The sequence below is a fragment of the Canis aureus genome, chromosome 1 (assembly GCF_053574225.1).
Source record: "Canis aureus isolate CA01 chromosome 1, VMU_Caureus_v.1.0, whole genome shotgun sequence".
Lineage (NCBI taxonomy): Eukaryota > Metazoa > Chordata > Mammalia > Carnivora > Canidae > Canis > Canis aureus.
Genome location: NC_135611.1, coordinates 5,011,182 through 5,037,500, shown reverse-complemented (window position 1 = coordinate 5,037,500; position 26,319 = coordinate 5,011,182). Strand labels below are relative to the sequence as shown.

At 39.2% G+C, this 26,319-nt stretch overlaps 1 protein-coding gene across 11 annotated transcripts in view; it reads left to right on the top strand.

Moving 5' to 3' along the window:
- ZNF407 (zinc finger protein 407) overlaps positions 1 to 26,319 on the top strand; it is a 447,661-nt gene that overhangs the window by 191,134 nt on the left and 230,208 nt on the right. For 8 of the 11 annotated variants that reach the window (XM_077878678.1, XM_077878730.1, XM_077878948.1 and 5 more), the window contains exon 5: positions 580 to 600. The exons of 2 other annotated variants lie outside the window; for them this stretch is intronic. In XM_077878678.1, coding sequence (XP_077734804.1) covers positions 580 to 600 — 21 coding nt within the window. Of the gene's footprint in view, positions 1 to 579; positions 601 to 9,553; positions 9,618 to 26,319 lie in introns of all 11 variants that reach the window. One more of the 11 variants, XR_013368900.1, reaches the window with a different exon arrangement.

Here is a 26,319-nt window from a genome sequence, read left to right as displayed (position 1 = left end):
AATTCATTTTAAATTTAACATAGAGGTTTGATGCTCTTTCTGAGGAAAACAACGGAACATAACAGTGAAATATGTAAATTCAGTATTTTGCATGAACTGTTTCCCACAGGACAAAAACATTCCCAACACTGGGCATAGGAAAGTCTTCCACTAATGTGAATTAATTTTGTAGTGTAGGATCACTTGGGAGGATTTCTGCTTTTGAGTTTTATCCAGGCTTCATTTTTTGAAGCACCCTTTTTATAAATTTGTGTTTTATTCCTAATTTATTTTACTTCACATTTTGATAATTCAACTCACAGGCAGCTAACCGAAGTCATGTAGCATTCACTTATATATTAGGTATCACCTGCTATGTTGAGAATTGCAAAGCCAGGGAACATTAAAAAGAGTAAGTTGGACTTTGATACCAAAAATTGCATTTACAAGGTTCACACTCTTTTTTATTTTACCAGATAGAGACAGCAACAGTGTTCTCATGTAATGTGTGTTTCAGCCCCTGTGCCAGAATTTATATTGTCTGGATTTTAATATGTAGTGTTTACCTGTTAACCAAAGATTTTTTTTTTTTGTACACAGAGGCATAGACACCTGCTTCTGGTGAGTTTTTAAGCTGAATATACACATTTAGTTGTAGGTATGTATGTCACTTTGAGATTCTTGCCAGTGTTACCATTCTTGACAGAAGTCTTTGTGTTTGATTTCTTTTCTCGTTTGGTAGCCAGAGTCTACCAAAACCATCACTTTTTGATTACACTTCAATTTTGGCCCAAAATGTCACAGTCTGTATTGAATCCCTCATTCCCTCATGGCTTTTAATAACTTTAGTAGCAATAGAAGATTTTCTTTCACTAAGAGGAGTCAGAGGAATCAGAGTCTTTCTCTACGTTTTTTTTTAAGTCATTACATAAAAATACTCATGTGACATAACCTAAACTCAAAATGCATTTCGTCAAAAGGGAGAATTAATTCAGTTTGATGAGCAAGTTCTGAATTCGATTTGCTTTGTGTAATATTTGGTCCTGATGCTACATACCGTCTTTCTGTTGTAGTTTTGTGTTCCTCTGCTAATTTTGCATACGTCCTTGCTCAGGAGTCTGGGGATTAGACTGCATTCTATCCCTGTTTTATATCAGCTGCTATTTTCATTATTTTCATCTTACTTACTTTCAGATTTTTCCCTCATTCCCCAACTTTTCCAATTGTTGAGGTCCTTTATTTTTTTCTTGCTTGCTTTCTGGGAGTTTTGTTTAATGGAAATGAACTTCTAACCTCTTGCTTCCTACAATTTATGTTTTCCTAGCCATCTTATGGTCTTCCTAATTAATTTTTTTAGGAAGATGAGCAGTTCAGAAAACACAACATGAATATATGTTTTTGTTATTGTGATAGGAATCTAAAGCCAGTCTTTATCATTTCTTGTTGAAAGCATTCTTCAACCCAGAGCATTTTACATACTAAAATTAATCTGCTGCCTATATAGAATGGAAACCTAATGTAACAGTATTTCCCCTCACGAATATAGTTTTTATTGATTGCTAGACATTTTGATTTCATTTATTAATGACTTTGTCACAGATCAGAAAACTTTTAGGTAGTATTTCTGTTTACTACTTTAGGAACAAAATAATTAGGACCATTATTTGTAACTCAAACATAGCTTGTTAATTTTCAAATTCATCATACCAGAATATGTGCATGTATGTGTGTTTGCAATCATATTGATGTTTCAGAGTGTCTTCCTAAAAATTTAAAATGTCTGTAGATACTTCAACATTTTGTTAGGTCTTATTTTTCTTTGTTCTTTCATTAAAATAACAGCAAGTAAGTAGCCCATACTTTTGGTTGTGTCCTATAAGAATTTCTGCTTGGAATACTTTGAAATAATAATGCTAGTGTTATACAAATTTTGTCTTAGTCATCAATTATCAACTATTTTTTTAAACAATTTTTATCTTAAGAATGATAAATGATCATGTAGTACAAAACTGTTTAAACATCATAATGTTCTTTGGTCAATATTTTATGAGATTAATTTTATAAAACTGTCTTTGTGTTTCCATTTTGTTCTCAGTGTCCTTTTGTAGAAATCCAGATTGACTACTTTACACTGTGCATATATTTAGAGCATCACAAATGTGGGCTATCAAAATGATAATTTAATGGTATCAGTGAAACTTTGGATAGAATTTTCTTTCATATCATTTGTCAGAGCTTTAAATTGTTAACTTTACATTTCCTAAGTGTACTCAATTATATCCTGAACCTGAAAGGTAGTTGAATATATTACACCTGTAAGTACATACCTACCGAAACTATAATTAAGATGCAATTTGCTGTTTTGACCAAAATGTCATAACAGCAGACACACATGTAAGTCTCTTAGTGGGTTTGTGCTTGATGTCATTGAGAGCAGTGTAGTAGAGAGTAACCCACTACTGGTCCCTGAGCCTCACGTGGAAACACATTCTGTACCAGGGGGTGGAACACTTTTCACTTCTTCTAGATACCTCTTAAATTTGTGCTACTCACTGCAGAAATGACAGAGTGAGCATGTGAATACTCTATAGGAACAGTAAACATTCCCCAAAGTCTTCAAAGTGCACAGTCCCTTCAGAATTGTATGCTAGTACATGACATTGCTAGAAGAAATTTTTCTTCTTTAAAAATAAAGCCCTTTCTTTTTTCTTTCTCATTTCATGTCACAATCTCTTAAAATAATAAGGCATTTTACTTTGGAAAGAACTTTTTGGATAAATGATTGTTAAAAATGCAATCAATATATAGAAGTGCAAAAAATAAACAGAATCGCAGATCTCATCACTCAGAGACAGCTACTGTTAGCTCTTGCTGATGTCTCTCACTGGTCACCTGTTCTCGTGCCTATTTAGAAACGTACATATAGGATTTTGTATAAATGAGAATCATATTGATCATAATGTTTTACAACATGCTTTGTTTCCTCCATATATCATAGACATTGCATATATTTTTACAGATAACAGATTTACATTATAATTTAATGAGCTTATAATCTGTTGTTTATATATATCATGATATTGCTATTCATGCTATTTTAATTTATGTTTCTAAATGTTTACTGTGAAAACAATACTATGTGTAAATTTTTTCTAAGTTATTAAATTATTTTTCTTGTATAAACTTAAGAGCTGGTGCTAAAGGCATTCCTTTCTTGTTACCTCTAACCTGTTGTCTTCCCCTTCATGTTACCACCAAGTGTGGTAGTTACTTTACTGTGTGTGTATACGTGAAGAATGGAGAAGATTGTCATTTTTATATTAAAATAAATCCATATTTTATGTAGCCAATTATGAAATGTGAGATTTTAAAGAAATTTCTAATTTTCTTTGCATCAGATCAGTTCTGAAGTTCTGTAACTCATTTCCTCTTTCCTTTCACTAACAATACTTTGACAGAAAATATTGAGAAATAGTCTGTTTGAAATATCAAATAGTGATTATCCAGTGGAAAAAGGAGTAATACCTAATATATTCAGATTTCATCTTTTTATGCCCACTGGTTTTGATGTAAACACGTGTTGTCAAACTCTTGATGTTTTAGGAGAGCTTTAATAATTAAACTTATAGTAAATTGTCATATCAGGATTAGTGATAAATACAGTAGTCCATCTTCTGACATAGGGTTAGCTGTCAGCCAACTGCTAGTAGAAGTTTTTACCTTGCAATGTGTAGGCTTTCTAAAGTATCTAATGGTATCATGCCATATATAATTCAGTCATGAAAAATAAGGAATGGATGTGAGTATACATTTTTTAAAAATAAAATTGGGACTTTCTTGATCTTAGTGGGTCATGGCTACGTGAGCACAGCCCAGTTTTCCCACCTGCAGAAGTCTTATGAAAGTACTATTCATGCTCCGTCCTCCAAACCCTATAGTCAAATGCTTTACCCAAATCTCGAGCTAAACTGCATAAGTGGAAGCTCTCAGTGCTCCCTTGGTCTTGTGGAGTCACCGTAAGGCTTTAATAAGCACTGTGGTTGTCGTGGGTTGTTCCTCCCGGCAGTTTTGCCTGTCTTGGGAATACACCTCTTCTTCTGGTTTGTAAGTGTGCTGCTGCCTGCCCACTCCTGGAAGAGGGGACTTGACCTCTTTGACTCCTTACATGAGAAGACCTGCCTAGACATTCAGAATAGGGCTGTGGGGCTTCTCTTCTTATAGAACTGAACACAAAACTGAACTGAACTTTGTTTTGTTAAGGAAGGAAGGATGCATACAGCTTCCTTTTGGGTAGAAAAATATTTCCTATATAATTATTAACACATTTTAAATAGATTTTCTGCAATGTTTTATGTGGTTTCTTTTACATCTTAGATTTTATTAGAAATTTTTAAAGGGCAGAGTTTAAGCAATCAATGGGTCAGTCGTAACCAGAAAAATGTAGGAGCTTCTTCTGATTTCATATGAAAAAGGAAAGTTCAGTATTTCTACTTTGGTCTTATTTATATGTTCTAAGAACCAGGGAAGCTGTGTTGTGTTACCTTGGGTCTGTGTGTCAGTGGTGAATGACAGAGATAATATGGTTTTTATCAATATTAATACTTATTGGAGCACTGTTTCTAAAAGGTCAGGAATGACGGAGCAAAAAATTTTCACAAGAATGCTTTATAACACGTCTTGAAAACATGAAGCAATTTAACCCACTTGATTGTCCTTGGCTGCTGAGGTAAAGCTGCATCTCCAGAGCGCAGGACGTTGGCAGGAATACAGGGCTGCAGGACCGCAGTGGCGCCCATGCGAGGCAGCATGTGTGAGCCCCCTTTCGGAGCTGCGGGGCCGGGGTGCCCGGGGCGCAGCTGAGGATGAGGCTCAGCCTATGTTGCACACCTTCCATTTCTCTTATGTGGAGAATACTTCTTTGCACACTGGAGTTATTTGTAAATCGTCACACATGTGTAGACTGGTCTAGCGATTTTCTGGTAGGAGCTCTTGTTTTAATAATTAGGCCCTCAGTTTTTATTGAGTCATCATCAGCAGTGATTCAGAAAAATACTCTCCTTATTTGCAGGGTTGGACATTTGTTTGAAATCTGACCATCCAATCAGTTTTTCTCTGTATGCCATGTGACAAATGTATAGCGTTACCAGGAAAGATCATATTAATTACTTTAATTAACACGTGATTTTAGAAGTCTCAGATTAATCAGCACGTGACTCGTGGTTATTTGTACCCTTGTGGGAATTTTTCGCCACCAAATGCAAATACCAGGCTAAAAATATTGCTTTGTTTGTACGTGGAGTGAATATTCATTGCAATAGTACTGTACATCTAAGAAAACAGAAAGTAATTAAAATGTTGATTACTATAGTAAATCTCTGCAACGGCTGCTTATTTGTATTTCATATGTGCTCACATTTCTGAGAAGTTAGCTTTTATACAACAACCTACCATGATTATCTGATATCCTCCGGAAGGTTAGCTGAGTTGTTTCCTATATTACTTAGGAAAAAATTTCTTTTCACAATTGAAAATGTCAGCATCAATTTAAAGTAACACTAAGCATGTGCTTGCTTTCTGAATATTATCCTCCAGCCACCCTGCCGAGGATCTGGCTGTGACAGTTTGATTAGATCATCAATCCTCACTGTTAACAGCACTTTTCCTGAACACCTGGGCTGCCGGGTCACATCTGAATCCAGCTACCGTTGTTTCCGTGACCCAACGTGCGCTCACCATAGCAATTTACATTATGTGCGCAAATTAAAAGTTACCTTGTAACAACAGTTTACTTTAAAAAATGACCTCGTTTTCCCCATGTTTAAGTTATGTTATGTTATAGGAGTTGCATTTTTGTATGATGAAAGAATCTTTTAGTAGGACATAGTCACCACCATGATGAAGATATGTTTCTTTTTTTCTTTTTATTTGGGCTTAGATTGGAATCTCCATAAGGCAAATTATCTTAATCTTTCATCTTCTTGTGCTATGTAGAAATCTGCTTTGATTGCATTTTTTAAATTTAATTACATTTTTTACCAGATTTAAGTCTAAATAAATAATTGAATTTGTCATATATTGCTGAAAATTTTTCTGCTTTCTGCTCCTAAATTCTCCACTTGAACTGTCACAATGGTCTGATTTATACTGTCCTATTTATAGTTGTAGTGATAGAGATAAATACCTACTTAACATTTTCAATGCAAATTGTTTTAGTTGCAGACTGCAACATAAGCATACTGTTAAATCTAGCATTATCAGAGTTTTTGATACCATAATTATCTTTTGTTTTCCTCACAACTTTTTATTTATATGATGAGGGAAGGAAAATAGAAAAATTCCTATCATTAGAATTTTATGATACTCTAGAGTAGAGACCTGACTTCGGCTGTTTAACTAAAGTTTTACTGTTCGGGTTTGAACAGTGTTAAGTGGGAAACAGACACCCCATTAAAGAGTGTTTCCACCAGTATTGGTAGAGACAAAGTAAGGTCAGATACACGCTGTATCTATTATTTTTGTTGAAACCTACTATTCTTCAGTTTCTACTTGTTCATTATTTTAAGGCATACGTGAGCCTTGTGCAAGTACATTGAAATGTTGTGCTCTTTTGGTGAGAAAATCTTTTGTATTTATCAGAGAGCACATGGATACATACAGTAAAAAAGATTTTTCTGTTTCTAATATACTTTTTTTTTTTTCCTAGAGATGTAGAGCTTTTGGAATCATGAACAGGTTTCATCCTGATTTGTAATGATCTATTTGTCCATGTGTAGGAAAATGTTATGAAATAATACTAAATATTCATAAGTAAGATTATACCTTGTAGAGATCAAAGCCCAACATGCATGCAATTAGATTTTTCTCATATTCTGGAGCAGTGAGTATACATGGTCTACGGTGGCCATAAGCACATGTATTCCGTGTAAGCTGTCTCTTACCTCAGTCTACTTATGTTTTCAGTAGCATGGCTAATGTTCATGATAAAATCTTGATCTTATCTCTAAAAGTCTGTAATAAATGTAAACTTTCAAGTGTTTGACAGCAGCACAATATCATAGGCTAGAAAGTTCATCTGACTAATAGGCCGTTGGCCTACTTTTAATTCAGCCTTTTCTCCATCCAGCTGTGTGACCTTGTGTGCATTCCTTTAAATCTCTGTCTCTTGTCTGTGCATGCATGGGATTCCGGGGGAGCTGGAGCTGGGGTCGCAGCCCCTGAGTTCCCCATGTTCTGCAGCAGCTGTACTTCCTTGGACAAACCTCCTTGACTCTCCCGAGCCTGGTTTCGTGGTCTGAAAACCTGATGTGATTAAGATGTAGACTTTCATGAGGATCAATTAAGGCAATAAATGGAAAGCCCTGTGAGGGGCTTGTGGTGAGGAAAACTCTGTGTAGGCTTATTAAACTTCAAACCTGACTTTGAACAACACCGCTACTTCATTATCTGATGCAGCGTCGGCCAAGTTATTTAACCTCTTAAACTCCATTTACTCAACTACAAATATGGAGAATTACTCTCTCTTTCAAAATTCTCATAAGGAGTGAACTATATGAGGTTAAGTATGTAACATGTCACAGCAGAGTGACGTCAGGAAGATGTGCTGTCACTGGGTATCACCTCTGCCTCATGCATATTCATTTAATGAAAGCTTCCTGAGGCCCAGCCTCATTTTAAGTTCTAGGGGTAGAGTGATGAGCAAGACAAGGCCCAGCCTCATTTTAGGTTCTAGGGGTAGAGTGATGAGCAAAACAAAGGCTCTGTATTTCTGGTGCTGACTTCCTTGTGGGGTCTCAGGAAATAGAGGAGTGAGCAAATCAATAATTTCAGAAAGCAGTGGGTGCTATAGAAGAATGATGTTGCGTGACAGGCAAGGAAGTGATGGGGGAGAAGTCATGGTAGAGGTTAGAAGTTGCAAATAGATCTTTTGCAGAAGGCAGCCCCAGAGTGTTTTGTAAAGACTTTTCTTTGAGATAGTTGTAGATTCACATGCAGTTGTAGGAAATGACACAAAGTATTACCATGCAGAGTACCGTAATACACAGATAACAAAACTAAAAGTCCGAGTATTCTTTCTGTGGCATTTAGAGTAGAATCTTGAATGATGAGAGGGATTATGTCAAAGAGCATTCCCGGTGGAGGGAATAGAGAGTACAGATTCTGAAGTAGGAAGACATTGGGGCCTTGGGTTAACTGAGCGGGGGCCACTGTGGCTATGACCCTTCCATGAGGGGATGAGGGCTTTATCAAAGGCTGAGCAGCCACTCTGTCTTGCAGAGCTCTGATAATGGTGATGAGAGACTTGTGTTCTTTGTGCAAGCAGCACTTTGTGCAAGCAATCACACTAGTGCTTTAGCAGAGTGCTCAAGATCTCCCTCCATAATTTGTCAAAGCTGTCACCCCCTTCCCATTTTTAAATTGGACCTCAAACATTTTTATCTCAAAAATAAATAGTACAGAATGTAATTTCTAGTGTACAGTGGAGTTGACATTGTAAAAATATTTCATATCTCACTATTTAATATGTATCCAATAGAACGTTAATACCATGATAATAATTTGCTCACTATCATCCATTTAAACATTACCTGACTGAGCTCTCTCTTTTCACTGTCAGAACATTTATATTTGCTTTTCTTCTTGAACTCTTATCTCTTCCATTTCCTCCATAGATTTTATTTTATGGTTTTTATAATGGGAAGATATTTTAATGAGTATCCTGTCATTTTTATGTGTATATGTGTATACATATACACACCCATATACATACACATCAAAGTAAGGTTTTTAAAGTTTTAGTGTCTTTGGCTACAGTATTCTAAGTGTGAAAATTGGTCAGAAAGAATTGTTATTATAAATAGTACTGATGCACAATTGATTTAAACAGCAAAATTAATACTATGGTAATTTTTAAACATGAAATATAATGCCATTGGGATGCCTCTCTTACCAAGATGGAGAGAATTTATAATCTTGTGCCCATCAGTGAATACTATGACCAGGGTGATGTAAAGTCTGGTGGGAAATTAATAGTAAACATAAATGATATGTTGTGAGGCTTTGAAATGAAGTTTGAATGATTATTATGTATATTGTTTGTATATTATATATGTTTATAGTATGTCATTACAGTAGGATTAATTACATTGTTTTAGAAGTTAATGTAATTTTAACAAGTGCATGGTAGGAATGAATAAGTAAGCAGGAAGGTACTTGATGAGGGGGTAGATATATGTGCTTAGTAAAAATTTATAGTACCCAATATTCTTTGTGTAAAACTTAATGATAATGTTCCTCTAAGTTTGAATAAATGTTTAAGAAAAGATATATCTTATATTATATTATATTTATATCAATTCTGAGATGATTCTTTTACTGACTTAAAAATTGGTCTACTGGAAATTCATGTAGAATCTTTCACCTCTTCCTTCTCGAAATCACACAAAATATATAACTGAGATAGACCAAGGCATGTGTGAGTGGGTGGGCTCTGGCTCCTGACTCATCATCATTGTGACTTTGTAGATAGGGTGTGTGAATTATTTCCCAAGATTCTTTTTCCTTTTTTTTTTTAAAGCAAAAACTGAGGTAATTCCATGCTTAGAGACAATGTGGATCTTTGCCGTGAGCTTTCTGCCTTGGTGAGTTGAGTTTCCACTGTCTCCAGCCTTTCTTTCCTGTTCTCTTTCTGTGTGGCTCCCAGTCAGCTTAATGCCTTTCCCTGATGATCCTTCAGGATTGATGAGGCAGGATCTCTAAGCAAAAACCGCCATCACTCTCACCATCCCATCTTCACTGTCCCTGAATTTAGGACAGCTGAATTTAGGCCAGGTGCCCTGTGTCTAATGTCATGCTTCTCTTTTTATGGAAATAAACTCAAAGAAGGAAAGATTGGATATTCTGTCCCAGGCTTAATGACGCCTTGATTTTAGAAAGGCTTTTCAGTTAACAGAGGATTCTCTGGTGTTCCAGGGCTTTTTACCACTCACTCTGGAGCACAGTACAGGATGAGCAAGGAAGAGGCCTTTGTTCTGGTAAGTGACAGAGAAGCAGTTGTGGGGTAGGATGTGGTGAAGGAGAAATGGCATTGGGTGCTACCTCAAGAGCTTTTGTCAGCTTTCAGTGAAAGGAAGGAATAAATGAGCTAGGGATCAGTAATCGATATCTGTAAACCATATATGGACCTAACTGCTCTCTTTCAAAATTCTTCACATGCCCTCAGAGTGTATAGAGGTCATGGTCTGAGTTGGAAGGTCACGGCAGACGGAATCCACTGGAGAAGGGAGAGCGCTGAAAATATCTCATTCCAGTAGTGAGAGATGATGGTGATCTGGACCTGGGTGCTAAGAGTGGTCAGGCAGATGGTAAACCCTGAAGGCAGAGCCCATGGCACTTCCTGAAGGATTGATTGTGAGATAGGGGGAGGGATAGGGATCAGTAATGAAGTGGGCTGAGTCCATGCAGGTACCTTTAAGTGACGTGAAGAAGATGGCCTTTGGGAACGGAGAGATGGGTTGGCAATACTCTCAGATGTTCAGGTGGAGGTGTGGATGGGGAAGCTGTACTTCCAGAAGTAAAGGCAGAGGCCAGGCCTGAAAGTACACCTTTGAGAGGTAGGGTGGCCTGTAACTGCTGTCTGCACCTCTGGCGGATGTGGAGGAGGGGTGAGGGATAGAGGATCAAGCCTTTGGTGGTCCTCCTGGAGGTCAGGTGAAAAGGACGGAGGCCGCAGCAGCATCCCAGAGGGCAGCTTGTCAGGGAAAGCAGTGGACTGTGGACATTTTAACTCTGAGTAACAAAGGGCTTCAAGGAGGGACTTAATATTCATATCCAGGGTTATCTGTAACATCAAGACAGAATTAGGCATTCACATTCTTACCGAGTCTGAATTGGAGTTTGTTAAACTGGATGGTTTGGGGGAGATTCCATTGATCCTGAGCCCTGATGTTCTGTAATGTCAGACCCATCTGTCCAGATGGTGCCTGGGTCGTGGCCCACAAAGTTTGTTCATCAGGGCTTTTCTGGTACTGATGCTGGTATGAGGACCCCAAAAGTCTCCTTTTCTGTGTCTGTCCTCTCCTCTGTCCAGTCTGTCCAAAGGTCATTCTGATGGAGCAGGTTCATCGGGACCAGCCCCATTTACATTTCCTCACATGAGTTACTAGGGTGCGAGTGAATCTCAAACCACCTGCACTGTCTGTGCAGGTGTATCGTGATGTGTATCGTGATGGGTTTAGTTCATGGTTCCGATGGTTGAGGCTATGTTACGTGACTTCAGGACTATTTCCCTTGGATGGTCTCTTCTATGATCCTCCTGGTAAGAGCTGTTTTTTCGGTCTCTTCCTGCCAACATATTCTTACAAGTTTATAGTTTAGAGGTAGGTTAAAATAATGAAGCCTTTATTCCATGATTTATCCTCTATTTTTATATTTTTAAAAGATGCTAATTTCATGGCTGATATTTTGCGCACCATAAACTTTCATAGTTATTTGTGAATTTGAGAATTTTTGTAGTTTTTTGTGTATAGTTTGGTATTTTTTAATCTATTGAAATGTTGATGAAATTGTCATATTCTTTTATATTTTAACTATTAAAAAAGATTTATATTTTTTCTATTAGTGATTTCACCACTTGATATACTGAGTTGTCTTCTGAGAATTCATTAAGATTATGCAGTGAAAACCCCATATGTGTTTTAAAGTTTAATTGTATTATATCATTATATCCTGCTCTTGGTCTTAAACTGTTAGCACATAGAGAAAGAAAGTAAATAGTGTGATTTGGTCAAATGCTGTGTTTCTATCTCTCTCGCTCACTGCGTCAAGCAAGTGTGGTTCAGCAAGTGTGGTTCATGGTTTAACTGTTTACTAGTCACTTTAATTTTAACTTTGTTACCCTGCTTTATTCTCTGTCCCCTGCAGTTTTGAGGTTCCCTTTGTGTATTGCTCCCCCCCTTTATTTTCTGGTCTTTAATATTTGCATATTATTTCATTAGCTTTCTGCTAAACCTTATATTATTCCACTAATGCTCATGCTTCCTTCTCTTTGGATGAAGCACTATAGCAGCAGACTGTGCGAGCATCACCGTTGTTTCAGACAGCTCTGGGCTTGTGTCTTCATTCTGTCACTTAGGAATTGTGAGGCCTTTGGCAAGGAGCTTAGAGTTTCTATGTGTAAAAGGAAGTAATAATAATATTTATTTCAGAAAGTTGTGAAATTTAAATAACATGTCATAAATTTTTGAATACTTAACAAACTACCCAATATATTACCTAGAAGGTATTTTTAAAACCTGATTCAAATATACTGTTTTCCTCCAGTCTCCCTCCAAATCCCAAATGGCCAGAACTTGATTTTCCCATTTTGTATTTCTACACAACCTATTGTTCCTTTGAAGGCAGTGTCTCTTCCCATCCCCACCCCCCGCCACAGCTGCTTTTATGATTTTCTTTTTTGTTTTTGTTTTTCTGTATTTTGATTATCATGTGACCTGTGTGTGATGTGTACATGTGGGTATATGTGCACGTGTGTGCTGTGTGTGCCTGTAAGTGCACCTGTGTTTTCATTCTGCCTTTTGAATGTGGGAGTTGGTGTCTTTCTCCAGTTTGGGATCCTTGGCTGTTACCTCTCTGGATGTTGCTTCTGTCTCTGTCCCTCTTTTCCTGGGACCTTAAGTATAAGTATGATGGGCCTTTCTCTGTGGACTGTGTGTCTTCTGTTCTTTCCATTCCTTCTTCTGCTTGCTCTTTGGTTTTGGTATTGTCTGTTTGCACAGTCTCAGAACCCATGAATCTTGTCCTTTCCTATGCCATCTGAGTTTTCTGTTAAGCCATCAATGAATGCTTAATGAAAGATAGTTTATTTTATAGGTCTAGAATATCCATGTGATTTCTTCGTATGCATTACACTTTTCTCATTTAGTTCTCCATTTATTGCATCCACTTTTTGTCCATCTTGTTATCTACTTGTCTTACCAAGATGATCTTTCTTACTTGACAGTCTTTGCTTATTTTTATTCTGAATTATTGGTTGCATTTTCCTTCCCATTTGCGTTTTGGTTAATTATTTGGATGTGTGCATACCATGGTGAATGAAAGAACATCGAGGGCCAGATGGTTTATTTGGTTGGTAGATAGTCCCTTCTTTTTGGTGCATTGAGCTGGCCTTCAGTGACCCTGTAATTTGTCTGTATTTTCCCCCTGTGGACACTCTGTGTTTTGATTGAGACTCACTAGTTAGAGGTGGGCTCTTTGTCCTCAGCACTGGAAGGCTACAGAAGCACCATGTTAGTCCTTTCAGGGATTTTGACCTTCATACTTAGTCTTATGCCCCATGCAGTTTAGTAGTCTGGCAGCTCCCACGTGGGTGGGTCTGTGTTTGTGGCAGACCCCTTCTCGCTAGCAGAGGTTCATCCCGTAGGTGCTGCGAGGCCACGGTAAGCTTCACTCTGTCTTGTCCCTTTCACCTCCCACCTTGCCAAAGCACAAGTCCTGTGGGAATGTCAACCTTGCATCTGGGCCTCCTTGAGTTTCCAATGTGTCACTGTGTGGTTGGTCAGGATTGATGCTGGTGTTCTCTTATCCCAGTGGAACAGATGTGAATTGAGCTGGAATTGGCAAGTGGCCTGGGGAAGAAAGGATCATCATCAGCCTCCCCAGTGAAGGGCTCACTGTTCTCTGCACAGATCCTTTACCTAGCTCTGATCATCTGACAGCTTCCTTAATATCGCCAGGAGCACATTTGTGCATAATCAGACTTTTTCTGGTTGTTGGGATGGAGGCTTTGGCTTGCACCATGTATATATCTTCTCAGGAAGTGGAAGTCCCTGATTTACTAAAAAGCATAGAACTTGTGATTTGTTAATATCTTAAAGATGGTAGTGAACAAGTTCTTGGTAACTGATGATGCACATAGCGACTGCCCCATTACTGCTTTTCGAATTGGATGCAGAGTTCGTCCTTCACTATACACAAGAATGTGTGATTTCTTTCGTTCTTTTTTTTTTTAGATTTTATTTAAATTCAAGTTAGTTAACATATAGTGTAGTATTAGTTTCAGAGGTAGAATATAGTGATTCATCAGTTCCATATAACTCCTAGTGCTCATCACATCACATGCCCTCCTTAATGCCCATCCTCCAGTTACCCCATCTGCTACTCCCCTCCCCTCCGGTGACTCTCACTTTGTTTCCTATGATTAAGAGTCTCTTATGGTTTGCCTCCCTCTGTTTTTTTTTCTCCCTCTCTGTTTTTATCTTATTTTATTTTTCCTTCTCTTTCCCATGTCCATCAATTTTGTTTCTTAAATTTCATATATGAGTGAAATCATATGGTGTTTGTCTTTCCTCCAATTGACTCATTTCACTTAGCAGAGTACCCTCTAGTTCCATTCATGTTCTTGCAAATGGCAAGATTTCATTCCTTTTGTTGACTGAGTAGTATTCTAGTGTGTGTGTGTGTGTGTGTGTATACACATACATAATATCTTATATACATACACCACATCTTCTTTATCTGTTGATGAACATCTGGGCTATGGATCTTTATCCAAAGTACACAAAAATAGTGATTCAAACAGGTACATGCACCCCAGTGTTTATCTCAGCAATGTCCATAATAACCAAAATATGGAAATAATGTGTAATTTGTAGCTATGTTCTTGAAACCACATTTGAGTAGCATTAAGAAAAATTCATATAGCAAATTATACTCTTTATTTCAATGGTTAGTACTAATTTTAAAAGATCCTAAATTCTGCTTATTTGAACTATTTTTGAGGATTGACTTAGATGTAAGATTCTCAGTAAATTTGAAAGTAGTTCGGTTTGTTGAAGAGCAATTAACAAGATTTTATCCTCTATCCCAGTTGTCAATGTCCTGATTGTAATTCTGCATAATTACAAGTGCAGAAGCAAACAAACAGATAATAACATTTTTATCACAAAGCCAGAGGATGAGGAAGTAAATTTTTAAAAATAGGATTGTTTTTATTTTATTCATAAAATTTTATTTAATTGCAGCCTTTAAAAGAAAATATCTGATTGCATAAAAAATTTTTGCTTACACAGTTCAGTGAAACTTTTATTCTTGCCTCTTTGTTAAAGAGATTCAAATAATGTGTCAGTGGCTTATTCTATAGCATTCAACATGGTTTTCTCATTTAGATATTATTTTCCCCATTTGCTTTGTTTTAAATTGTTTCTTTTTATTACAGAACTTTCCAGGGCACAGGCACCATACAGGACTAGCGCTGTGCTCACCTCTGACCTTCAGAGTCCACTTCAGTATCAAACGTCTTTTTTGCTTTAGCTCTATTTTCTTTCCCATACTCCCATCACATATTTAGTAAGAAATCAGTGTTATTTTATTTGGGGGGTTTATTCTTCTGTTGGTTTTAAACACAAGCAAATACGGAATATATTGTATTTTGAGGCTTACAGCTGTAACTAAAATTTTTTCACAATACTAATCAAGCGGTTGTTGAATAACATTGATTTTCCACGATTGATTTTCCCTTTATAGTAGAGATTAATACGTAACTTGGATAAATTCAACGATTAGTAGATATGGGAACTGAGTTTTGAAAGAAGGCTGTCCAGATATGGAGCTGGTGTTTGTATCTGTTGTTCCAAGCTTCCTGGTGAGGTAGGCAAACTAGATCCTTTTGCTTATTTCAACCTGTTTCTGTGGATTCATGACAGGACTTTAATATTTTGGGTCCTTTCTACTTCACTGTGTTCATAGATTAGTACTGCTGATGAATAACTCTTTGATTATCTTCCTTACTATACAAACCAAAGTAATGGTATTCTGCACCTCTGAATAACATTTTGGAATTCTTTATGTGATCGGAGCTCTGCACAATATGTATCCAAATATCAATTACATTTACCTCTCCCACATAACTCCTAAGGATTTGGGACATGAACAAATTTTATGGCTGTGCAAATTCTATATTACAAGTTGTAGAATGTACTGGAAAGTCTTGCATAAAAGGATATTCTTGGATCTGTTGCTACTCTGCCTTTTTGTTACTTGATCCACCAATTGAAGAAAAGTCCTTGCTTCTCAGTAATGATCAAATTATGTCACATTCATGGTTCCTTGGGCTGGTGTTGAGTCTGAGGTAAACAGTAGAATGGCTTACCTTTGGACTCAGTCTTCCATCAGGTTCATTTTGTGAAAGAGCTGAGTGGGATTTTCTCCACAGTTACACTTCCTTCTCATTATAACTTTTAAATACTTTTTTGTTGAAGACTTCTTATATTCTGATGGTTAAGATTTATTTCTATCTTTCCTTACTAATTTAAGCCTACCTAATCACAAATAAGCACTTTTTCCCCGAAATTACTTATCTGATAATTTAACCTATCTTTGCAAAAAAGTGATAAGATTTTCCTCTTTATACCAAATGCAAATACAGTATACAGAGACCTCTTAATGCTTTCTCCAGATGATGTACTTGTAATAAAATTATGTTTCTTTAATGTTTTCCACCCATTCAATATAAGTTTTTTCTGCGTAAGATGACAAGTATATGACAGTATATTTAGATATAAAAACATGGTAACTGATCAGTCTTTTTCATAAAATGGAAACAGAATAATTAAAATTCTTTTTTTCCCTAAATTCTGTTTCTACAAATGGATTTAAAAACCTTTCTAAATGTTTAATGTTTAATCTTGACATTGTTGTTAATCTTCCACTTTTTATCTTATTATGCCAGAGTACTGTTGGATTTTTGTTTGGTGGCTTTGATTTATTTAAATCAAGAATTAAAAAAAAAAAAAACAGACAAAAAACTAGAATTTGGTGGTATAGAAGATGAAAAATAATGTTTGTATGTTTCATTCAATAGTGATATAATCAGGCATGACATTTGTCATTTAAATTTGTCTCTAAAGCTCAATATGCAGACTATTATTCAAATAAGGACATAATCTAATTGCTGAAAGTGTTCTGCATTTTAGTGTGCATATATTAATGATTTTGACTTTTGATCAATATTCATGTCAAGGAATTAGCCTATTTTTTTTAAAAGATTTTATTTATTTATTCATGAGAAAGAGAGACAGAGAGGCAGAGACACAGGCAGAGGGAGAAGCAGGCTCCATGCAGGGAGCCCGACGTGGGACTCGATTCTTGGTCTCCAGGATCATGCCCTGGGCCAAAGGCGGTGCTAAACCGCTGAGCCACCCAGGCTGCTCAGATATTAGCCTATTATAAAATTGTGAATATAGTTCAGGTATTACATAATAAATAGGGAATTGTTTCCCATTGACCTGTATCTTGTTATGATTCCTTTTCCTTTCCTCTGTTAAATTTATTAAAGTCCTCATTGATTGTTTTCTGTGTTTGATGCTAAAATCTGTCTCTGAATAAAATCTCATTGCTGTTTTATGTTAATTGTTTTTAGGTTGATTTTTCATTGATGTGAAGGTTTAATATGCTCATTCTAGCATATATCCTGCAGTCAGACTGTGGAGTTACTACCATGTTGGCTGATACATCATCAATATAATTGGTAGTAAGGATCTCTGTTCACGGAGATGTATCCTGCTGTGCTTTTTTTTTGGGGGGGGGGGGAACACATCACAGAGAAACATCCCATGTGTCACTTGCTTTTCAGCAATTTGGATTTCTGATTCTTTTTGACAAAGACTTGCAGAGACTAAACTTGGCACCTTTTCTGTAGTCTTAGTGTTTTTTATAGTGTGTCTGAATGATGATTCAATGCAGAGAGCCTGACGTGGGACTCGATCCAGGGTCTCCAGGATCACGCCCTGGGCTGCAGGTGGCGCTAAACCGCTGCGTCACCGGGGCTGCCCTACTATGAAGTATTTTTTACAGTGTGTTTTTATGGACTATTTTAAAGCCACCGATAGATTCTAAAGCTATTCTGAATTTTGTAGACATAGGACTATGGATTATCAATAGTCTGATACCCAACGTCAGTCATATTGTGTGTTTTAATTGGGCAGTTTATATATTAGCTTAAAGTTTCCTTTTTCTTAAATACAGAAGGGAAATATAGAAGTTATTAATTTATCAGTGTGTCAACTTGTACCTTAACCCAGCTTGGAAATGAGCTATGACTCTTGACCTAATTGTACGAAGGACTTTACATCCTGCCCTTCCCAACGTCTGGTTGGTCAGACTGTGACTGTACTTCTTTTCTGAGCTCGTTACAATATGAATCACAAATGCATTCCTCCTTTATAGTGAGGGTCATGGCTTGAACCCATGACTTTTTTTTTCCTGTGGGTCAGATTATCCCACACTTGATTTGTTGACATGAATTATTCTTCAGTTCATGACAGGTAGATAATGAACTTAAGTTTGTGTGATACATTTCATCGTCATTTTAATTTCTACATCCCTCAGACATTGTAGTATTTATTTCTTATGTTGTACTTTATTCATATATAAGATGCCAGCAGTATATTGATTATCAGTTTACATTTGAAATTTTGTATATGTATATGTAATGGCTAATTGAAGATTTGTTTTTAGGTTATCAAGGAAATTTTTCACTGTAATACTTTGCTTGCTTTGACTAAAATAAGCAAAACTCTTTTTACACACAGATGTATTTTAATCCAGCAGATGCCTTCTTACATGGTTTTTAAAACACATTTTGGTTAAATCAGAAATCCAAATGCAAAACACAGCAGAGAGGAATATCACATGTATTTCTGGCCCTCCTTGGAGGGCTGAGGAACAGATAACATTCATTCATATATGGCTAGTTTCCAATCTGACAGTCGTTGTTCAATACATTCTAATAATATAACTTTAAAGCATATTTTTCATTGTATTTAGCTGGTTTGAAGGCAGCTGAACAGGCGAAAAACACTGTATCTGAATAAAAACTAGAGCATTATGGCATGACTCTTGATAAATGATAATGGAAATAATCTTTTTCTCTTGCTTCTGCCCTTCTGTATGGCGACCTGTCACAGCTGGAAACACAGCTTGGTTGTGACATGCCTTTCACCTCCCTGACAGGTGATGCCACGTGTCAGCAGAGTCTAAAGCCTCAACTGCAGTGTCACAGCATCTTGGTCAGGTGTACAGAATGTTGAGCCTCTGGAAACTTCCTTGTTGGGCTAGCAATGAGTCTCTGATGGAATGGGAGAGGTAGCTGTAAATGCTGGGTTTGGGGTAAAACGTGCTCATACCATGTGTTTGGTATTCTTATTTTATCAGGGCTGAATCTCAATTATTCCAAAGTACTTTTTGCCCTCTTCTACATAATTTTCATGAACACAGTGCTACTTACAGGGAAATGTTATTACTACTTCTAAGAATCTTATTTTCAAGATCTGTCCTGTGGGAGTGATAGGATCTTGCTAATGCAGGCATGTGGAATTTTAGCAGTGTGGCTAGGAGGTATTTGCTCTTAGGTGTTTCCCATTATACTCAAGTACTATGAAATGTGCTTGCTTGTAAGCATGCTCCTGTTCATTTCTGGCTCTCTTCACCCATCTGTGTTAAGTGACCATTGAAAAGTCAGGGTTATGTAACTAGTCTTTTGGCAAATTGGCATTCTTCTGTTGCTGGCTTTGTTTGCGTTTTTATCAGATACTTTTGTTATCTGACACTGGGGAGCAGTGGACAGCATTTTGGACAAGGTAGCCAGTACATCTGTTGGCATTGGTCCCCTAATGTTGGCTGACTGACTGACCTCCCAGGTCAATCCCATAAGATGAGATACAGTGAGAACATTGTGATGTCCAACTCAAATATCATTTAATGGAGTCTTTTCATAATAGGATGTCTTTTTTAAATCACTGTTTTAAAATTACTTCATACAATATCAGATATTAAAATACTTCCTTAAGTAAAAAAATTACTTCTAAGTATCTTTTGTATTGATATATTTTGAGAATTTTCTCAGTAGTGTGTGACTCTAAAGCTATCCCTCCTCTACAAATATCTGAAAATGAGCATTTGAGTTGCCTGTTTTATGTTGGATTTCTTTTTTTTAATTTTTTTTAATTTTTAATTTTTTTTTTAATTTATGATAGTCACACACACACACACACACAGAGACAGAGACACAGGCAGAGGGAGAAGCAGGCTCCACGCACCGGAGCCCGATGTGGGATTTGATCCCGGGTCTTCAGGATCGCGCCCTGGTCCAAAGGCAGGCGCCAAACTGCTACGCCACCCAGGGATCCCTTATGTTGGATTTCATGGGTTATAGAAAAAGGATAAAAGTCATAGTACTTTATATTAAGGAGCTTACATTCCAATATGCTTGCCATCTTAACTATTCTTGTTTTTACTTAGCTTTCATTCCATAGGAAAAGTGAGATGAGAATCCTAGTTTTTATAGTGGCGTTATTTAGGAAACATTTATTCAGCAGATATGCCAGGACCTGCTAGGCATTAGAGATGCAGGGATAAATAAGATCAGAGACCAGGGGAGAAGTGGGCACTAGGGGGGACGATTTGTCTTGTGGGGTGGTTGGTCAGGTGTCAGACGCACAGTGTGTTATGGAAACAGAAGGGAATATAATCAGCCTACCTTGATCTTGAAGGTAGCTCTCCTAACTAGTTGTTTGTTAAAGAGTAACGGATAAAATCCAGTGACATTTAAGGGATAAACTTGGCAGAATTGGTTACGGAATGAATACAGGGCATAAGGGAGAACAGGGAGTGAGGAATGATGTGTCCTCTGTTTCCAATTTCAGCGGGTGATTCCATAGCCCCACCCTGCACTAATGATGACACCCCTATAAGTAGCTGCAGTGAGGGCACACATAGGACTGAGCTCCCAGCAGCTCCTGCTAAGAGAACTTGTAGTTTAGTAGTTGAAGTAAGTACATAGAATTTCTAGAAGAACACTTCTTTGTAAAAACATTCTGAAGAGTTGAGAAGATGAAGGCATAACAACTTGCCATCAAAAGTGTTTATCCAACCACATTCATTGATTTCCTTTAAATCTGGGATCCCTGAGCACAAGGGGAACCTTATAGAGTCCTGCCATCCTACCACATTCCTCTGGGTCACCTTCCTCCTCCCTGTTTCCTCAAACTACCAATCGTGACCCTCCTAGTTCACTGAGAAAGTGGGAAGTATTCATCAAGGACATCACTTCTGTCCCACCACTAACCTTACCGGGGTGTCTGCATGTATGCCCATGTTCCTGCCCTCCCTGCCTGTCTCTGTGGGTGCTTTTGCCCCTACCCCCAGCCTGTGGTTTCTGTCTTCCAGGACACCAAGGCTTTTCTCTCGGCCTGATGGGGTCATTCCTGGGAGGTGTAATCCAACTTTCATGTCTTCCATTCTGAACACACAAGCAGACTCCCTTGAGCCAGCGCTGCTGTCCAGGGACCCCCTCCCCACTCATCTACACCACTATGCAGCAGCACTCCTCATACACATTGTCCATCTCATCTCTCCTGTCTCCCTGGACTCCTTCCAGTGGAGCTTCATCTCTAACTCTCAAGCCTTGTCAAGGGCACAGCGACTTCCATGTTGCTAGTGTTAGGGGTCAGGTCCCTGCTCTTGTGACTGGTCAGAGTGTCACACGGGTCACCTCTCTTCAAGCTCTGCCATCATTTGGCATAGGGTGTTACTTCCCCTCCTGCCTCACTGGCTCCTCCTGGTCAGTGCACGCTGGGTCTCCTTTCTCATCCTCTCTAGCTGTTGGGGCTTTGTCCCAGCCTCACTCCTCCCCAAGTTGCTGTGTGTGCACGTCTATGTCCTTGACTTTCTCTGCCTTGGCTCCACATATGCCCTCGTCTGGTGCAGCTTCCCAAGGACTTCCATGTTATTTAAGGCCTGGATCTGCTTTCTGAGCTTCTAGGCCTCCATCTCCAACCGCTTCCTGTACATCTGGCAACCAAAAGAAAGCTCTACGTGTGCCTCAGTGCCCCTCATGAGTGCACACACCCCACGTTCCTCCCCACCTACCCTTCTCTTCCCAGTCAGATGGCACCTCCTTGATTCTCTTTGTTCACACCGACACTTTCACTCTGACTTTCTTGCTCTTTCTCTCACAGCCCACATTAAAATGTCAGGAAGTCCTGCTAGCCCTCCTTATAAGTGGACGGAAGATCTGACCACGCCCCTGCTCTTTCACCTGTTCTCACCGGCAGTCATCTGCTGCACACAGCACCCAGAGCTGGGCTCTTACCAGGTGGGACGACAGGGCTGTCCCCCCTGCACCAAGCCCTGCAGTACCTTCCCAGCTCTGCCCACCGCACCCCGATTGTCAAGGCCCTGCCTGGCTGGATCCTTGTCAGCGCTCTTTGCTTGCCGTTTCCTTGTCCTTCACTCTGCTCTGTTCTTCTCCACACTGCAGAAAAGACTTTATACAGCAGGATTGAGGCTGCTGTCTTTAGAGGGGCCTGCCTACATGGTGGCCTCTTGGCTGGCTTGTGGGCACCTGGCACTTGAAGTTTTCCTTCTGATCCCTAAATGACCGAGATGGTCCACTGTGCAGAGCTGTTTGCACAAAAAGCATGATTGATGGCAAACTCCCAGTTTGCTTCTGGGAGTCTGGAATTTTGGTAAGTACTAGGTAGAGGGGGTATATGTGACTGGCCCCCAGTGTGAACCTTGGAGCCTGAGTTTCTAGTGGGCTTCTCTGGACAGAAATATTGCCTGAGAGAGGAGGACACTAGGTATGCCTCATTGGAGGGAGAGAACCCACGGATGGAGCTTCGTGCATGGAATCCTGAGACATTACCTTGGTCATTTCCTGGCCGACCCTCCCTATATCCCTCTGCTGTGATGAACTGTGGCTGATGGTACACCCATTGTCCAGTCCTGGGAGTCCTACTGAATCGCCAAATGACAGGGTAGTCTTGGGGACCCCAGAAACTCACTTCAAGCAAACCTTGAGGGTTTATACTAGATCCCATGCTGGCGCTGTTTCCTGTCCTGTAGTTTTTCATGTTAGTCTTAAGAACCTGTCCATTAAGTAGTGCCTGAGGCATCCATCATCTCCCCTTGCTAGATTGTGTTTTGAGAGTTTTATCTAATGTCTAAAACCATGCCTTCCACTTAGCTGAGGTTCACTGCATAATTGTTAAATGAGGAACATTTAAAATGGGTACTGATGGCAGGTATATGGAAATTTAGCAAAGAAGAAAGGAAGGCATTACCAGTGTGAGGGATGAGGTGAGGAAGATGATGGGCTGAACTTTCGGGAGGGGTTTTTTGTAAGAGGAGAATCAATTTCTAAAGCAAGTGAAGTAGTAGAAAGCTGTGACTGGAAATGTATTTCAGGATTTGTGTGGAAGACTTAGCCAGTTTGCTTGTAGCAACCCAGAATAAACAGGCCATGTGTCTACATCTGGCTTGATGTACCCAGGGGAAAGAAAGGGAGTGGCATGCAGGTAATGGCGTGGGTCAGACACTGTATCAAGGAGTCCTGTGATGTCTGGTCATCACTTGTGCCATTTAGCAGCTCAGTGGAGCCAAGAGGGCTGTCTTCCTGTGAGGTCAGGCTATGAGATGGGATCTCTATTCCCGAGTTCCCTGACTTGTTGGTTACCATCACCACCTTTTATGTACAGGCTCTTCACTGTGGTGAAGTGGTTCGGGAGCAGAAGAGTTGACTATTAAATATTATAATAATTATAGTTCAGCTCTAAATGAAAAAGTACAGAGTGTGACAGTGCTGGACAATTGGCTGCTTTACTGAAATAGGAAGTACATATGGTCCCTACTTGATTAGTTACCAGACAGTGCCAGGCACACGGTTTTATTTCACCCTTTACCACCCATTCCATCTTATGGGGAGTTGATAGCCCATAAAATCAGAGCTCTAGGATGCAGATCATGACTTGCAACGCAAGTGTGTTTAGTCCTGGAACTCTTATCTTTTTGCTGCTTCGTAATGCCACCGATTGGGACGTAAAATGTCAGTTTAGTGTCTTAGGAACAGAAGTCCATGATGGGAGTTATTAGAACAGGGCATCCGTCCTGCAGAGAAGGTTGTGGTGATTGACATTCAAGATGGAAATCGGGTAGTGGTGGTGGATGTTGAGGTAGCCATGTTCAAAGACAGTGGTGGTCCGCCAGGAGTGATCGAGTTAGTGAGTGATCTGCCATGTGGGGGTGGGCAGAAAGCTAGGAGTGCCTACAGATGTGTTTGCCTTCTCAATCTCAGTGTTTTCAGAGATTGGGCCAAGATATAATCCTCAGCTCAGAAATCCTGTCCTGCCCATAGAATAGCTGCTGTACAGAAAGCAAGTGTTGGGACTAGTGTTATTTTGGGAAGTCTCTATGGAGAAATGTGTCCTTTAGGTTTCAAGATATTGAGAGGCTGTCAGTATTTTTTAATACATTTTTGAAATGTGTTTAGATTGTTAAAGAATCAAGCTTATTTTATTTTTATTTATTTTTAAAAATATTATATTTATTTATTAGAGAGCATGCATGCACAGATAGGTGGAGAAGCAGGCAGGAGGGGGAAGACTCAAGGAGACTCGGGGAGGAAGCCCGACTTGGCTCCATCCCAGGACCCTGAGATCATGACCTGAGCCAAAGGCAGATGCTTAACTGACTGAGCTACCCAGGTGCCCCAAGTCAAGCTTATTTAGTTTTAGTATGAACAGAATGTGGGTGTCACATCATGTAGGTGAAGGAGTAAGCTAGCAGGAACCTGAAGACCGGGGTAGTGCCTTTGTGTATCTGCCGGGTCCAGCCAGGTAGTTCTGGGCTGGTCCTCTGTTATTTTAAAATGGAGAGTTACGACGTTTGGGCAGTATGGCATCAGACCTTGCTAGCATCAGCTTACAGTCTATTTTTCTGTCTCTTTAATATTAATGTATTTTCCAGAACTAACATAAAAGAAATTTAAAATACTTAAAATACTTAAGAAAATTAGAAAGTGCTTAGGAGAAGTAATTGTCACAGGTGTCCGGTGTGGAGTGAGATGAGGACTGTAATTGGCACTAAATTTAGCACCGAGCTTCCCATCAGCAAAAAGTACACAGAAACACACATGCAGTACTACTTTTCTTACAGACTGTTGATTTTCTAACCTAAGGCTGTGCTTTATTTACTGGCAGAGACAACCTTTTCTTGTCATTCATTGCCAGACGGTATTTGGGCTTTTGGGCTTTTGGTCGCTTTCCTTTTGCAGAACTTGTAAGAACTTTCTTCATTGGCTCTCTTTGGAATGAAGGGGAATACAGTCACACTCAGACAAGGACCTTTCTCGCGGGCTCTGTGGTGGCATAAGTGGAGGTATGTGGTTTTCTGGTTGGATGGCACTATGGCACATCTCAGAAAAGCTGCTGCAGAGCAAGCTCCCCATGCCCTTGAACTGCACCCTGCTCGCCTTCTCTGTGCCTCTCACCTCCCTTCTGCCGCCATTGTTGGTCAGGGCTATGGACCATACTCTCTTCCAGGCTCATCTGGAGCTTGGCCAAAGCATGTGCTAAGTGTGTGGTGTGTCCCATGGAGCTCCATTCTCTTTAGAAACCAAACAGCAAAATTCGAAAGTTAAAGAACTTTTCTTTATCCTTCTCTGATCTGGAAAAAACCAATCCTACATCTATATCTGTCATGTTTATGGGGTAAAGATGGGATGGGGTAGGATGTTTACCAAAATGTTAATATTTCTCATCCAGACAAAACAAAACATAGAATCTCTGTATCTGCTTGACCATCTGCTTTGCCCTTGTCAGTACTTGGTGTCCCAGCTCCACAGACAGTGTGTCCTGAAGGAGAAGAGGAGGATCCTGAGCATGCACCACGTGGGTGGGCATTGGTGGATCAGGCGTGCGACACATTTCTTGTTCCTGCCCCCAGAAGGCACTCTCCGTCTCCCTGTGTCTCCCAGACCCCCTGTATTGTGAGTGAAGTTTTATTAGACTTTTTGCTTTGAAACAATTTCAAATTTATAGAAAACTTATGAGAATCAAACAAAGAACTCCTGTATACTCTTTGTTGGGAGAGCCTATTCAGTTTGTCCACGTTTCCATTAATACCTTTGTAGCAGAAGAATACTATCCTCCGTCCTTGGCAGCTGCCATCTTACTTTCTGTCTCTGTGATCTTTGACTCCTGAGGGCTTCATGGAAGTGGGATCGGGCAGTCTCTGTCCTTTTGTGACTGGCCTATTCCACTGAGAAAACTGCCCTCAAGGTTCATCCGTGTGGTAGCAGGGGTCTGGATGCCCTCCCTTGGTAAGTCTGAGTCATTGGGGCTTATTTGTAGACACCACACTTGCCAGTTATCTGTCAGTGGACACCTGATTTGCCTCTGCCTCTTGGCTCTTATGAATATGTTGCTGTGAATGCAGTGTACAAGTATCTATTTAAGACCCTGCCTTCATTTCTTTTGGGATATACCCAGGAGTGGAATTGCTGGGTCA